Consider the following 16,465-nt stretch of genomic DNA (forward strand, 5'->3'; position numbering starts at 1 on the left):
GTGACATGCACTGTCAACTGTGGGACCTTATATAGACGAGTGTGTGCCTTTCCAAATCATGTTCAATCAATTTAATTTACGACAGGTGGACTCCAAGTTGTATAAACATGTCAAGGATGATCAATGGAAACACAGTGCACCTGAGCTCAATTTCGAGTCTTATAAAAAAAATGGGTCAGAATACTTATGTAAATAAGCTATTTCTGTTTTTTATTTTTTATAAAAAACTGTTTTCACTTTGTCCTTTTTGGGTATTGTGGGTAGATTGATGAGGAAAATGTTTTATTTAATCAATTTTAGAACAAGGCTGTAACGTAACAAAATGTGAAGGTCTGAATACTTTCCAAATGCACTGTAAGCTATCGGTTACTGCCTCACTGCCTCATACCTATCACTGTTGATCTGGACAAGAATGATTACCCAATTCCTTGGTCTGTAAACATTGACATTTACATTGAAACATTACATTTTTCCCACTCATAGGCTTCATACTGAGAGCAGCCTTGTATTAAAGACAGGTGCCTTTATTTAAATGAACCCACTGTATTTTTGCCATACTTAGAGCACTCCCAGCTGGGCATATTAGCTTTTTTCTTTTCTGCTGGGAATCACCGTGTTTTACAATGTAATGACTGGAAATGTGACTTTTGCTGATTTAGTCTAACTGAATATTTGATTTGACTAAAATACCTATTGATGCGCTGCTGAAATGGAAGCTGATGTTGGCTTGCCTACTTTCTGTCCTCTTCAGCTCACAGGCAGGTCTATAGAAGCCTGTTGCCTTTGAGGCAAGACAGTTGGCCAAGTAGTTGTCAAAACTTATAGGTCAGAATGACAAGTTCATCAGAGCTCAATAAAATACAGTACTTTACATTGTCATTTTTGTAACAAACATTAGCTGAAATATTGTGCTTGCTCATGGTTTGGTGTAGCCTATTCTATGATCTGCTTAGCAAATTGCATGGTCACTCTTTGAGGAATGGCAGACCCTTGTTCCATGTTCCTTGGCTAGACAGGCTATAGGCTACAAGCTGTTCTAGTGGCTCACCTTTTTTAATTTCCTTAGGGACAGCAGCATCCATCAACCTGTGTGCATTTAAATTGCCAGTGTGTGGTGGTGAAAGGTGTTATCTTCATTAAAGAGGAGGACACCTACATGGGTTCTGGGTAAGCAGAGTCCACATGCCTGCCTTTTGTCTAGCTAATGACTTTGAACTACAGCTGGAGCGATTTGTTGTTCTGTCCCGGTTGGAGACAGCACATTATTAAGGCTCTGACTGAAGTCCTTCAGGGACTCCGAGCCTCACACCTCAGGCTCTAGACTACCATTCAAAACAGTGGTATTCTGCTTTTTCTTCTACCTTTTCCTGGTTATACTCGTTTTCTCACTGGCTTCTTCCAAGTATTGTTTTGTATTATTGTTCTACAGCCTACATATGTAGGATCTTAATTTTACCAATTTCTGCAACTGGTTGATAAAATTTAAGATCCAACATAGTCATAGGTGTCACTTCCCACATCTTCATTCATGTATCACGTGTGAATAGAACTGTCAATTCGGTTGTTCCTGAATTTGCAGTAGTTATTTTTGTAAATTCAGGACCTCAATCTGCAGTAGATTTAATTGCCATTTTATTGGGGTTTATGATAGGCCCAGCCTTGGTACGAATGATGATGTTAGGCAACATGCTCTAACGGGACTGATAATGCTATTGTAGTGAAGTAGCATTGACGTTAGTTAAAATGTGCATTATAGTCGTTGATTCTTACCAGTTATTTATGCTTACTAAATATTGGTGGGTCGAGTTGTCCGTCATCATCATAGGGGTTAAGGAGAGGGGCAAAATGCTGGGGAATCATCTTGCATATCTTCTGGGGAAGAGGATCAATTCCCTTGGATGGAGGTCTCCCTCCGGTCTGAAATAACCCCCGCACTCTCCTATGCCACATCCTTTTTGGCTTTTACGTTTTTCTAACACGCCTTCATCTGATTTGTGTCCCTAGTCTCTTTAATCTGTCAATCCATTAAATATTTAGCATTAAACGACCCAGGTGTCTTCCATCTTTTTGACAGTCATGTTGTCAACTTTTTATCCTCCAGTATGTTATTTGCTTTATTATTTTTTATGGAATATTAAAACATACAATCTACTTGCAGTGAAGCCACTCAACATTTACATTACATTCAGTCATCTAACAGACTCCCATCCGGGGCGACACACAGGAGCCAGCAGGGTCAACGCCCTGCCCAAGGGCACATGGACAGATCTCTCACAAGGTCAAAAACGGGGACCCGAACCAGCGACCTATCGGCCACCGGCCCAAGCTCCCAACCGCCAGGCCACCAACCCTCCAAGATCCCCCCCACAGTTCCCCGAGAGCTGCCCTTCAATCACTCGAGCCCCCCCATACGTCACACGTCTCCCACCAAGTCAAAAAAAGAGGACCTGAACTTAGATAGTTCTTTGTTGGTTGGAAACTGCAGCACTCAAAACAGCTGTAAGCCCAGAGTTGTTGGACTTGGCAGTGATGTCTCAAACATTCAGTGTGCATCTAAAAGTTGCACACAGCGAAGACGTTAAGGCTCATGGGACTATCCTTCACCAGATGTCTGGCTGTGCGCATGTTTTAAATCTCTGAAAACTGAGAAGGGTGCTAATGGTCCAGAGTCTGGATGCATACAATTGAAGCATGCAAGGATCTGGCAACATGGAGGAGAGGGTGGACGGACAGTGTGTTTTTAAAAACATGAAAGCCAAGACTGTATATCCAGGCTGTTATGTGCTCAGTGGTACAATGCTAAGGAGACAACCGCAATAATGCTAATATTTACACAGCCTCTTTCACAGACTTGCACTGTTGAGAGGATGAATAATTTCACCCAAAGTGAGTGTCATAACTAACAGAGGAATGTGAAAACAATCAAGTAAGGCTCAAGTTTTAAGAAACTAGTAAGGCCTATTTCTAGAGGTTCTCAGACTGCATGCTTGACAAATTATTAGGGTACTTTAATTTGAAAGACCTCATCGTGAACGCAAAAATACATTTTTGATTTCCAAAACATAACATAAAGAACAATGTACCCAGTTCACCTTTGCTCTTACCATATCAACTTGGTGTTTTAAACTTAAAACATCTACGATAATCAAAAATCTCAAATGAAATACTTGACAGGTGATCAGATCTGGGAACCAGAGGGTGTTGACATTTTGATATTGTAGAGACATTTTCAGTGAAACATGAAGCATTGTGCTGAGATTAAATAGTGATACCTGTTTCCTTCTCTGTCAGGTCGGCTTTATGCCATGCAGACGGGAATGAAACTGGACAGCAAAACCCCAGAATGTCGGAAATTTCTTGTGAAACTGATGGGCCAGTTAGAAACGGTAAGATATCAGCTAGCTTACACTTTGCAATGTTTAAACAGGTTTGCTCACAATATAACAAGTCTATCTACTATTGTCCCATTGTATTCACATGATTATTTGTTGATTTTAATAGATTTTCGGTCAGATATCATAATGCACTAAACACTAGAATGTGAGGTAGGCTAGATGGAGAATGCTATCTAGTTCCACAACTCTACAAATATCCACTAAGTAAAACTTATCACACAACTTATGTCTGTGAGGGGACTCTAGTAATGAATATCTTCAAACCCATCCTGGCTGCTAAGAGCTCTTTAGGAGTATTGGCATTTAACTTTTTTTCAAAGCTAGTCAGGGACAGGCCTTCTAACAGATTCAATTTCCCTTCAGAAGTGGATTATGGCACTGCCTCACAAAAAGGCCATTAACGGCAGAGTGGCAGCCTCCCATGGTTGAGTTCTGCAGACATGATTGAAATGTCTGCACCTCATCATTTTCAATTATAGGAGTGAGATACTCTTTGATTCAACTAAACATCTGTAATGTACAGTCATTGCTGTATAATCCAATTTGAGGATGAATTCCTTGATTCACATTCGCAATGTTCTCAAAAGGCGAATGCCAAATGTTTTATTTCAGATGACAAATGTCCAGCAGTTATGATTTAGCTTTTCCATCAGGTATTCACATCTCTCTAAGATAAATAATGTAGCTCACAATTTGATTAGGTACACGTTTTAAAGTTATCCAAGGAAAATTTGGAATTTTTGAGAAAGTCGGCCCACGCATTTAGTCAAAGCTTATGGAATTTATAATAGATTAAATATTTTTTCCCCTCATCAATCTAAACACAATACCCCATAATGCCAGGGCTAAAACAGGTTTTTAGAATTTTTTGCAAATGTGTATATATTAAAGAACAACAAATACCTTATTTACATAAGTATTCAGACCCTTTGTTTTGAGACTCAAAATTGAGCTCAGATGCATCCTGTTTCAATTGATCATCCTTGAGATGTTTCTACAACTTGATTGGTGTCCACCTGTGGTAAATTATAATGATTGGAGATGATTTGGAAAGGCACACACCTGTCTATATAAGGTCTCACAGTTGACAGTGCATGTCAGAACAAAAATCAAGCCATGAGATCGAAGGAATTGTCCGTAGAGCTCCGAGACAGTATTGTGTCGAGGCACATGTATGGAGAAGGGTACCAAAACATTTTTGCAGCATTGAAGGTCCCCAGAACAAACCACCAAGACTTCCTAGAGCTGGCTGCCCGGCAAAACTGAGCAATCGGGAGAAGGGCCTTGGTCAGGGAGATGACCAAGAACTCGATGGTCACTCTGACAGAGCTCGAGAGTTCCTCTATGAAGATGGGAGAACCTTCCAGAAGGACAACCATCTCTGCAGCACTCCACCAATCAAGCCTTTATGGTAGAGTGGCCAGACGGAAGCCACTCCTCAGAAAAAGGCACGTGACAGCCCGCTTGGAGTTTGCCAAGGGCACCTAAATACTCTGGAAACAAGGTTCTCTGGCCTGATTAAACCGATATTTAGTTTTTGGCCTGAATGTCACGCCTGGAAGGAACCTGGCACCATCACTACGGTGAAGCATAGTGGTGGCAGTATCATGCTGTGGGGATGTTTTTCAGTGGCAGGGACTGGGAGACTAGTCAGGATCGAGAGAAAGATGAACGGAGCAATGTACAGAGTGATCCTTGATGAAAACCTGCTCCAGAGCACTCAGGACCTCAAACTGGGTTGACGGTTCACCTTCCAGCAGGACAACGACCCTAAGCACACAGCCAAGACAAAATAGGAGAGGCTTCGGGACAAGTCTCAATGTCCTTGAGTGGCCCAGCCAGGGCCCGGACTTAAACCCGATCGAACATCTTTGGAGAGACCTGAAAATAGCTGTACCGCCATGCTCCACATCCAACCTGACAGAGCTTGAGAGGATCTGCAGAGAAGAATGGGAGAAACTCCCCAAATACAGGTGTGCCAAGCATGTAGCATCCTACCCAAGATGATTCGAGGCTGTAATCGCTGCCAGAGGTGCTTCAACAAAGTACTGAGTAAAGGGTCTGCATACTTACGTATAAAAAAAAAAAAAAGAAGGAAATATCACATTTGCAAAAAATTCTTAAAGCCTGATTTTGCTTTGTCATTATGTGGTATTGTGTGTAGATTGAGGGGGGGAGGGGGAAACATTCAATAAATTTGAGAATAAGGCTGTAATGTAACAAAATGTGGAAAATATCAAGGGGTCTGAATACTTTCTGAATGCACTGTATGTTTTGAATAATGAATTCCTTCAGAAATGTACTTCAGAAATCCTTTGAGTGGAATTGTGAAATGGATTGAAAAATGCGTAATATCGACTTGAAGTTTCAAGCTCTGCATTTTAATGTAAGACCAGACCACCATATATTTTCCTAGAGATTTTCTAAAAAGGTTTTAATGCGCCATAGGTGGTCGAGTTGCATGAAAACTAAGATTTGGCATATGACGATGTAATGTTCTCTTTATCCATTCTCTGTCAAACATTCACTCTTTGATGTGCATCCTTGATTGAGGAACATTTGTTAGATGTCATGGAAAGGAAGCTCCAATAACAACCAATACGTTCTCATGTAAAAATTAACTGTTATATCATCTATTTACGTCATTATGAAAAAATTGCCATTTCTGAACATCTATCTTTTTAAATGGTTTCCTTTGAGAAATGTGGTGACCCCAACGTTTTGAGAGCACTGTATTCACATCAGAGTTCAAAGGACAGGGTTTATGGTGTTCCTCTAAGATGGAGTGCAGGAAGCAACGTCGGGATGCTGTTTGCTCCTGTGCCCAGGGATTTTTACAGACATTTTGGAACCAATTAAAGAAAGCCCTGGGATTTTCTTGTCCCCCGAGCCAGGTTTTACTGTTGCTGTAGTAAGATTCATTAAATGTCACAGCAACGGGATGTCTTAGCCAGCCCCAGTGGATACATCCGGTCTAAAGGGCATTTAAAAAGGTGGTGAAGAAAGCTATGAAATACACGTTTAACTTTTAACCCACTATCGCAAATTAGGTCAATATGGACTCGGTACAGATTGTAAAACTTGTCTTGCGTCTTGTATGATATTTCTGGAAGTGAATGTGGAACCATTGTTTTATTTTTCCTCCCTAATCATGGGAAAATGAGTAAGGAAGACTTTCAATCCATTCCAGAAGTGAATGCAGGGTATGAAACTGAAGAAACAGAAATCTTACACCACACCATGTGGAACTTTCTCATTTCACCAAATGACAGTTTAATTTCCACTAAAGCCACACATTTCTAGGTAAACAAACAACCAATTATTGTTATTTTGTGCAGAGAATGGATAATTAAGATGACAATCGGTATTTTGTTCTGGCATTGAAAAGCTTAATCTTGCCCGCAGCCCAGCCCTCAGCATATTGACCAGTATGGCTGGCATAGTGCCATCGCTCAGGCTGCTGATTGCTGTTTGGGCCGGGGTAGAAGCAATCTTGGCTCGTTCTCTGCATCGTTTAATTAGCTTTCGTAGAGCAGTGGATTAGGCAAGAAAGGTCTGGTGGAAGATATTGCCAGTAGTTAGGCTATACACTAATGGGCATCGGTTTCATGGAAACGGCTGTCGTTGTTTTCCTGATCGCAGCATTGGGCGTCTTCAACATTGCATGCCCAGTCACTTCAATGCACTGGCTGTTTTGTTTTTGTCCTCCTACAGTCCCTCTACAGGAGTGTCAATAGGTCTAGTTCTGTTCTGTTAGGGTTGCTTTAAGACACTTGAAAAGGGCTGCAAGAAAGACATGTCACTCAAACCATCAAAGAAGAAGCGGCCCTTCATGGAAATATCGTCCTGAACTATTGGAAATGGGTTTTTTCAAAGCTGTTCTAGTACCTCATGGATTTCTAGAGAACCCAGAGGAGTGGTGTGATCCAAACTGAATCTTTTGATTCAATTAGGAGTTTGATCCTTGACTCTTCTTTCTATAAAGTCGGCATGCTTCCTTCCAAGTTTGTTTTAAAGTCCTCCGCTACACTTTAGCACAAGTGATGTACTGTGCTGTGTATTGCCTTAAGGATAGGTTGAGATTTCATTAAAACGTGAACAGTACGTCCATTCAGAAGAGCAGAGTCCACCTGTTGAAATGTAACCAGTATTATTTGCTTTACTGATTTTACAAGGAAACCTGACGCTCTCTAGCAGACTGTAACATCTCAGAGAGCGGCTGCCTCAGCTGCAGTAAGTGAGCTTTGCAGATGCATTTTTGGGCACTGGCCACTACAAACCATTAAGACACAATAGCATTAAGACACAGCAATCATTTAATTTGTCAGGGACAAAAGGGTTGAACATATAAGAATGAAGACAAAATCAACACAATCACAATTCGGGTAGAGAAGAATGACTTCAGTTTTAAAGTCACTGGTATTGTCATAGATGACTCATTGCCATGTAAGAGAGGTGTAATAAAGTTAAGTGCCAGTTCTTGGCCACTGGCTTTGATGTTTCCGGTGAAATCCAATGTCCTTTTGGTCAGTGGTTTACTAGTGGTCTTCTGTACAAGGTTTATTGTCCAGCGTTGTTGAAATGAGTGCGGTAAAACCATCCCTTGGTTATTGTCCATGTTATTATCTGTTGGTACGTCTCCAGAGACCCTCCCACCCCACCATGCTATACTCTATTAATTATAAGAGTGTTCTGGAGTGGAATTAAAGTGTGTGCTCTCTGCTGCATCCCAGGAATCAATGAGTCACACATGGAAAGCCTCACTTCTCAGAAAAAACACAGCCATCGCAGATTTGTCACACGGTCCATGCACAGAACAGTACACAGGCTCCCTTTATGTATGCACTGCGTCTGTGTGTGCTGTTCAGCATCCAGGAATCTAGGAGGAGCACTTTGTGTCAGTTGAAAGATTTACAGTGCCTCCAGAAAGTATTCATACCCCTTGATTTATTCCACATTTTGTTGTTACAGCCTAAACTCAAAATGGATTGTTTCTTTCTCAACCATCTACACACCCCATAATGACAAAGTGAAAACATGTTTTTAGAAATGTTTGTGAATTTGAGAATGAAATATCTAATTTACATAAGTATTCACACCTCTGATTCAATACGTTGTAAAAGCACCTTTGGCAGTGATTACATCTGTGAGTCTTTCTGGGTAAGTCTCTAAGAACTTTCCACACCTGGATTGTGCAACATTGGCCCTTTAAAATATATATATATATTTTCAAAATCATTCAAGCTATAATAAATTGGATGTTGATCATTGCTAGACAACCATATTCAGGTCTTCCCATACATTTTCAAGTAGAGTTAAGTAAAAACATTAAATGTTGTCTTGGTAAGCGACACCAGTGTAGATTTGGCCTTGTGTTTTAGGTTATTGTTCTGCTGAAAGGTGAATTCATCTCCCAGTGTCTGGTGGAAAGCAGACTGAACCAGGTTTTCCTCTAGGATTTTGCCTGTGCTTAGCTCCATTCCGTTTATTTTTTATCCTGTAACACTACCCAGTCCTTAACGATGACAAACATACCCATAACATGATGCAGCCACCACTATGCTTGAAAATACAGAGAGTGGTACTCAGTAACGTGTTGTATTGGATTTGCCCCAAACATAACACTTTGTATTCAGAACAAAAAGTGAATTGCTTTGACACATTTTTTGCAGTATTACTTTAGTGCTTTGTTGCAAACAGAATGCATGTTTTGGAATATTTATATTCTTTACAGGCTTCCTTCTTTTCAACCTATCAATTAGGTTAGTATTGTGGAGTAACTACAATGTTGTTGATCCATCCTCCATTTTCTCCTATCACAGCCATTAAACTCTGTAACTGTTTTACAATTGGCCTCATGGTGAAATCCCTGAGCGTTTTCCTTCCTCTCTGGCACCTGAGTTGGGAAGGACGCCTGTATCTTTGTAGTGACTAGGTGAATTGATGCATCATCCAAAGTGTAATTAATAACATCACCATGCTCAAAGAGTCTTAGTGGTTGAATCTGTGTTTGAAATTCACTGCTCGACTGAGGGTCCTTACAAATAATTGTATATGTGGGGTACGGAGATGAGGTTGTCATTCAAAAATCATGTTAAACATGCAACTTATTATGTGACTTAAGTACATTTTTACTCCTGAACTTATATAGACTTGCCATAACAAAGGGGTTGAATACTTTAAATGTTTAATTAATTTACAAAATATTCCACTTTGACATTTATGGGGTATTGTCTGTAGGCCAGTGACAAATAATCTCAATTTAATCTAGTTTAAATTCAGATTGTAACACAACAAAATGTGGTTAAAGTCCAGGGTTGTGAATACTTTCTGAAAAACTTTCTAAGACCTGAAAAAGTAGTGAATGTGCATTTCCAAACTACTCTGTATTGATTGACCTTTTGAAGAATGTTTGCCGCTTAGAGCCTGTGGTTTTTCAGTTTGGATGTGCCTGCCTGCAGGACATAATTGTGCGATTTGATGCTGTTGTGTTTTTCAGATGAAGAAGGAGCTGACTGACAGTGACTCAATCACCCAGGAAGTGGTCGGCAATGCACACATCGAAAACTATGCCTTAAAAATGTTCCTCTATGCTGACAACGAGGATCGGTCAGGAAGATTCCACAAGTAAGGCTATGTCTTCACTCACCATTACTACCTGCGTAGCTTGTGTAGAGACAGCCTGCTGTACTGTAGCTGCAGGCCGCTCCCTGCCTCTTGAATTTCAGCATGGTAATGGACTGGTTCCAATATCGTTTTTTTCTTCATCTTCTTCTGGTTCCAATACGTAAGCCCTCATGATTACCATTTCCTTTCACTGAACCACGACACAAAATAATCACACTGTTGCTTTTGCACATGGAGTCCAGTCCAGAGTCTAAAATTAGCAACAATGCCATGTCTGTGTGAATATATTGCCACAGGGGCCAGATGATTCCTATTGGCCATTCAGGTGTAGCGTGACAGGTCTGGCTGGCATTATGAGTGTGTTGTGGGCACTGACAACAGCAGCAGGGCTGGACAGTAAAGCAGAGTCGTCCATGAACTGTGGGTGCCAGGCCAGCCAGGGTCTCCATTTATGCAGTCCGGGTCTGCACTGGAGTAGCTCCACTGCCTGTGAGAGATAACAGCCCTGTTTTACACAGCAGCACTCCCATTACTTCAGGAACCACACTCAACACTAATGCATACAGCAGGAGTTTCCAACAGGTCAATCGTGAGCTACCAGTAACGCGCAGCCCACATAGCGCTTCAAACAATTCTGAAAGTACATGCAATGGTCATGTGTGTAACGTCCTGACCAGAGTTCTTATGTGTTTTGCTTGTTTAGTGTTGGTCAGGACGTGAGCTGGGTGGGAATTATATGTTGTGTGTCTAGTTTGTCTGTTTCTGTGTCCAGCCTAATATGGTTCTCAATCAGAGGCAGCTGTCAATCGTTGTCCCTGATTGAGAATCATATATAGGAGGCTTGTTTTGTGTTGGGATTTTGTGGGTGATTGTTTCCTGTCTCTGTGTTTTGTCTGCACCAGATAGGGCTGTCTCGGTTTTCACATTTGTTATTTTGTTACTTGTATTAGTGTTACCGTTTATTCGTCTAATTAAACATGTTGAACACTAGCCGCGCTGCATTTTGGTCCTCTCCTTCATCCCAGGAAGAAAACCGTGACAATGTGTTTCACTGCAAACTGTCGTAAACGAATCTCAGAAGTATTCGCAAGCTACCATTCTAATCAACACAACATTGACATTATTCCACCCCTAGTTAGCCACTACTGGCTTAAAAAGCCAAACCTAACACAAAACGTGCCAATTAATTTCCAGCAATATTGCCTGTCTGTGTGGTGCACGCATTTGTCTCACTCCATGTGTCTCACTCCATGTGTCTCACTCCATGTGTCTCACTCCATGTGTAGCCAGTTGATGTGATAACCGTCTTGTGTGTTGACAGAAATACTTTCCTCAATACCTTCTCAATTAAATGTTAACTGCAAATGTTACCTGGCAGAAGTATATAATTTGTATGTATTATTTGTTATTTACAAACTTTGCCATGAAATGAGCAGCAGTACAGAGCCATCACTAGACCGGTACATTAGACACACATTCTTCTCTCGCTAGATGCACAATAAAGAGCCAGATGAGCAATTAAAGGGGAATTGCACAAAAAAATCTAAATGTATTAGTTTTCTTCCAGACCTAAAACAAGAATTGTTTTCAGATGTAATTCAAGCGTTGACTTGGACTTATAACATCCTATTTAGTTTTTTTTATCTATGAACAATTTACATTTTAAGAGCGATTTTAAAAATTATTATTATTATTTTTTTAAATAATATAAAATCTAAAACCAGCAAAAATGTAACTGAGAACATAATTTGGGAAAATATAAAACAGAAATGTGGGGGACAAAAACACAGATCTTATCAGGTATATTGACAGGAAAAAAACCTGGGCAAGAGTTGCAGTGGAGAGGGGAAGAAAATAATGTGCCAATTTATAAGTAGCTCTCATGCTAGAAAAGGTTGGAGAACCCTGGCGTACAGGATATTGTCTCCTATGTGGTGACTCCAGGCCCCAGATACAGTGCCAGCCACAGTCCTGAACACTGGAGAGAAGTTTAAAATGTTAGTTTAGCAGGTCTAATTAAAGACAATCCGTTTTGCATATGTCTATCTCCCCCATTCATCCTGTGCAAGGTAGCAATTTATATTTTAAAGACGTTGCGCCCATATTTTACGCTGACAAGTTTTCACTAATCCGCTCATTTTTTTCTAAGCAACAAGCAATGTTTTTATTAAAGCCTCATTAAACTCACTCATCACTTGAGTTGCAAGAAAAATCGACGGTTCTGATGATTCATATCCTGTTCTCAACAAGTTAACTGAAACAAAAGTAGCTTCCCTAAATGCATAATTTTAAAAATATTTTTTTCTTCTGTTGATTGCCATTGAGTGTGTACATAACTTAGTCTTTAAATGGTGGTAATTGCAGGAATAACAGCATGGTCAAATATTTTAGGGAATCCATTGAGTATAAAAGGGAAATAATTTAACAAGCATTTGACTGTTATCCTATTATGTTTCTGTCCAGTTATGGGCTTTGATTTTCAAAGGTTTATAATCTTGTCAGTACCAGTGTTAATCTCGCCCACCAGCTGGCTCTTTCTCTGTCAAACCGTCTGGTTTCACAATGCCTCAGAATGGAACTTGAATGAAAGCCTATGGCAGGAGTGGATGAAACAACTGCTGGTTTTAATTGGCTGATCTCGCAGTCCATTACCATCTAGCATAACCCTTAGAACCTCCCCCCTACTGTACAGTCGCGGCAAAAAGTTTTGAGAATGACACAATTATAAATTTCCACAAAGTTTGCTGCTTCAGTGTCTTTAGATATTTTTGTCAGATGTTACTATGGAATACTGAAGTATAATTACAAGCATTTCATAAGTGTCAAAGGCTTTTATTGACAATTACATGAAGTTGATGCAAAGAGCCAATATTTCCAGTGTTGACCCTTCTTTTTCAAGACCTCTGCAATCCGCCCTGGCATGCTGTCAATTAACTTCTGGGCCACATCCTGACTGATGGCAGCCCATTCTTGCATAATCCATGCTTGGAGTTTGTCAGAATTTGTGGGGTTTTGTTTGTCCATCCGGCTCTTGAGGAGTGACCACAAGTTCTCAATGGGATTAAGGTCTGGGGAGTTTCCTGGCCATGGACCCAAAATATCGATGTTTTGTTCCCCGAGCCACTTAGTTATCACTTTTGCCTTATGGCAAGGTGCTCCATCATGCTGGAGAAGGCATTGTTTGTCACCAAACTGTTCCTGGATGGTTGGGAGAAGTTGCTCTCGGAGAATGTGTTGGTACCATTCTTTATTCATGGCTGTGTTCTTGGGCAAAATTGTGAGTGAGCCCACTCCCTTGGCTGAGAAGCAACCCCACACATGAATGGTCTCAGGATGCTTTACTGTTGGCATGACACAGGACTGATGGTAGTGCTCACCTTGTCTTCTCCGGACAAGCTTTTTTTCCGGATGCCACAAACAATCGGAAAGGGGATTCATCAAAGAAAATGACTTTATCCCAGTCCTCAGCAGTCCAATCCCTGTATCTTTTGCAGAATATCAGTCTGTCCCTGATGTTTTCCTGGAGAGAAATGGCTTCTTTGCTGCCGTTCTTGACATCAGGCCATCCTCCAAAAGTCTTCGCCTCACTGTGCGTGCAGATGCACTCACACCTGCCTGCTGCCATTCCTGAGCAAGCTCTGTACTGGGGGTGCCCTGATCCCGCAGGTGAATAAACTTTAGAAGCCTTCTTCACAACAATTGAACCGCTCTCCTTGAAGTTCTTGATGATCCTATAAATGGTTGATTTAGGTGCAATCTTACCGGCAGCAATATCCTTGCCTGTGAAGCCCTTTTTGTGCAAAGCAATGATGACGGCACGTGTTTCCTTGTAGGTAACCATGGTTGACAGAGGAAGAACAATGATTCCAAGCACCACCCTCCTTTTGAAGCTTCCAGTCTGTTATTCGAACTCAATCAGCATGACAGAGTGATCTCCAGCCTTGTCCTCATCAACACTCACACCTGTGTTAACGAGAGAATCACTGACATGATGTCAGCTGGTCCTTTTGTGGCAGGGCTGAAATGCAGTGGAAATGTTTTTGGGGGATTCAGTTCATTTTCATGGCAAAGAGGGACTTTGCAATTCATCTGATCATTCTTCATAACATTCTGGAGTATATGCAAATTGCCGTCATACAAACTGAGGCAGCAGACTTTGTGGAGGTTAATATTTGTGTCATTCTCAAAACTTTTGGCCACGACTGTACATTGGGGACTTCAAAGTGGGCAGTGCAAGTGATTTAAACAAATAAGTGCGTTTAGAAAATCTCAAAGTACGCATCTTAGAAATATTTTTCACGTTTAAACTTTATATGTCCGAACTCTTGTGAGGATCTCTGTCCAGAGCCTTTGACATAATGCATGTAAATAGCCCGAGGCAGGCCCAATTCCTGTCCAATGTGCTGAACAGCCAGATAAAAGCCATGAAAGCGCACACTTGTGTTGAGAATATAGGCTGGAATGTGCTGTAAATGAACCTCCATGGTGTTTCAGCCCTTTCTGTTTTCACATTTACCTCCTCTTCCCCACGACCCACCCTCTGCGTCATGACATCAAATGCCAACGACGAACACATCTGAGAGTTGAACAATCTGCAATAGGCCTGGGTCTCTATTTGCCAACGTAGGCTAGTAGTCTTACTGGCAGCCATGAATTGTTCCTCAAGATGCATTTCGTTTTTCTTTTTGTCTCACCATCTTGTTTCCACAACACCACAGTGAGATGAACAACAAACCCACAAAAACATTGCACAACCTTCAGTTAGGTCTGCAGACGTAGCGGTCTGGCCTTGAATCGTCCTCTCACTGAATCCAATCTTAATTAACCTCAGGTTTAGGTGAGCCGGTGTGGAGGCATTTACTGTGATTGTTCCAGACATAAGGATGGTTTCCACGGCGCTGTGCAGGACTGGTTTTTAGAGAAGCAGTCCATTAAATGGGAATGGATGAAATGTGGTCAGCCTGGATTAATGATGGCCACAGACAGAGAGGGAGTGAGTGGCTGCTCTACACTGTATATTGAAGAAATATACTGGTTATACCTGGTTTCAGGGTCACACGTTTTTTTTATAGGAAATTGAAGACATTAAATGAACCCAGTGTCTAATAATTGAATGCACTTGAGGCCAATATATATATATATATATATATCTCACACACACAGTACCAGTCAGAAGTTTGGACACATCTACTCATTCCAGGGTTTTTCTTTATTTTGACTATTTTCTACATTGTAGAATAATAGTTAAGACAAAAAACTATGAAATAACATATGGAATCATGTAGTAACCAAAAAAGTGTTAAACAAAACAAAGTATTTTATTTTTGAGGTTCTTCAAAGTAGCCACCCTTTGCCTTGATAACAGCTTTGCGCACTCTTGGTGTTCTCTCAACCAGCTTCATGAGGTAGTCACTTGGAATGCCTTTCCAACAGTCTTTATGGTACAATGGCCAGACGGAAGGCACCTAAAGGACTCTGTAAGACCATGAGAAACAAGATTCTCTGGTCTGATGAAACCAAAATTGAACTCTTTGGCCTGAATGACAAGTGTCACTTCTGGAGGAAACCTGCCATCATCTCTATGGTGAAGCGTGGTGGTGGCGGCAGCATCATGTTGAGGGGAAGTTTTTCAGCAGTAGTGACTGGGAGACTAGTCAGGATCGAGGGAAAGATGAATGGAACAGAGAGATACTTGATGAAAACGTGCTCCAGAGTGCTCAGGACCTGACTGGGGTAAAGGTTCACCTTCCAACAAGACAACGACCCAAAGCACACAGCAAAGACAACGCAGGAGTGGCTTCGCGATAAGTCTTTGAATGTCCTTGAGTGGCCCAGCCAAAGCCCGGACTTAAACCCGATCGAACATCTCTGGAGAGACCTGAAAATAGCTGTGCAGCAACGCTCCCCATCCAACCTGGAAGAGCTTGAGAGGATCTGCAGAGAAGAATGGGAGAAACTCCCCAAATACAGGTGTGCCAAGCTTTCAGCGTCATACCCAAGAATACTCAAGGCTGTAATCATTGCCAAAGGTGCTTCAACAAAGTACCGAGTATAGGGTCTAAATACTTATGTAAATGTGATATTGCCTGTTTTTTTTTTTTTTACTGTTTTTGCTTTGTCATAATGGGCGGTCTTGTCTTTGGCTATGCCAGATTAATTGCGATGACATACTATTCTATAAAATAATTTCTCCGTAATTAATATTACCTGATTGAACTAATCATGTAAATGTAATTAACTAGAGAGGGCCACCACGAAAGAATATTTATAGAGCTGTTATCTTCCGAATAAACTCTTAAAGATTTTGTAATATTTTACGTCAATAGCAGTCAAAACTAATCGTCATCTCATTCAGTCTCATATTCTGAAAGTTGTAAACTCTTGGTTATCTGCAAGAATCCTGGCTAACAAGTTGAATCAGCAATACAAAATTGGGTTTAATT

At 40.9% G+C, this 16,465-nt stretch overlaps 1 protein-coding gene across 2 annotated transcripts in view; it reads left to right on the top strand.

Annotated features, from left to right (window-relative positions):
* vta1 (vesicle (multivesicular body) trafficking 1) overlaps positions 1-16,465 on the top strand; it is a 47,248-nt gene that overhangs the window by 14,274 nt on the left and 16,509 nt on the right. For both annotated transcript variants that reach the window (XM_055884920.1, XM_055884921.1), the window contains exons 2-3: positions 3,292-3,386; positions 9,895-10,022. In XM_055884920.1, coding sequence (XP_055740895.1) covers positions 3,292-3,386; positions 9,895-10,022 — 223 coding nt within the window. The remainder of the gene's footprint in view (positions 1-3,291; positions 3,387-9,894; positions 10,023-16,465) is intronic.

Source organism: Salvelinus fontinalis, chromosome 27 (assembly GCF_029448725.1).
Source record: "Salvelinus fontinalis isolate EN_2023a chromosome 27, ASM2944872v1, whole genome shotgun sequence".
Lineage (NCBI taxonomy): Eukaryota > Metazoa > Chordata > Actinopteri > Salmoniformes > Salmonidae > Salvelinus > Salvelinus fontinalis.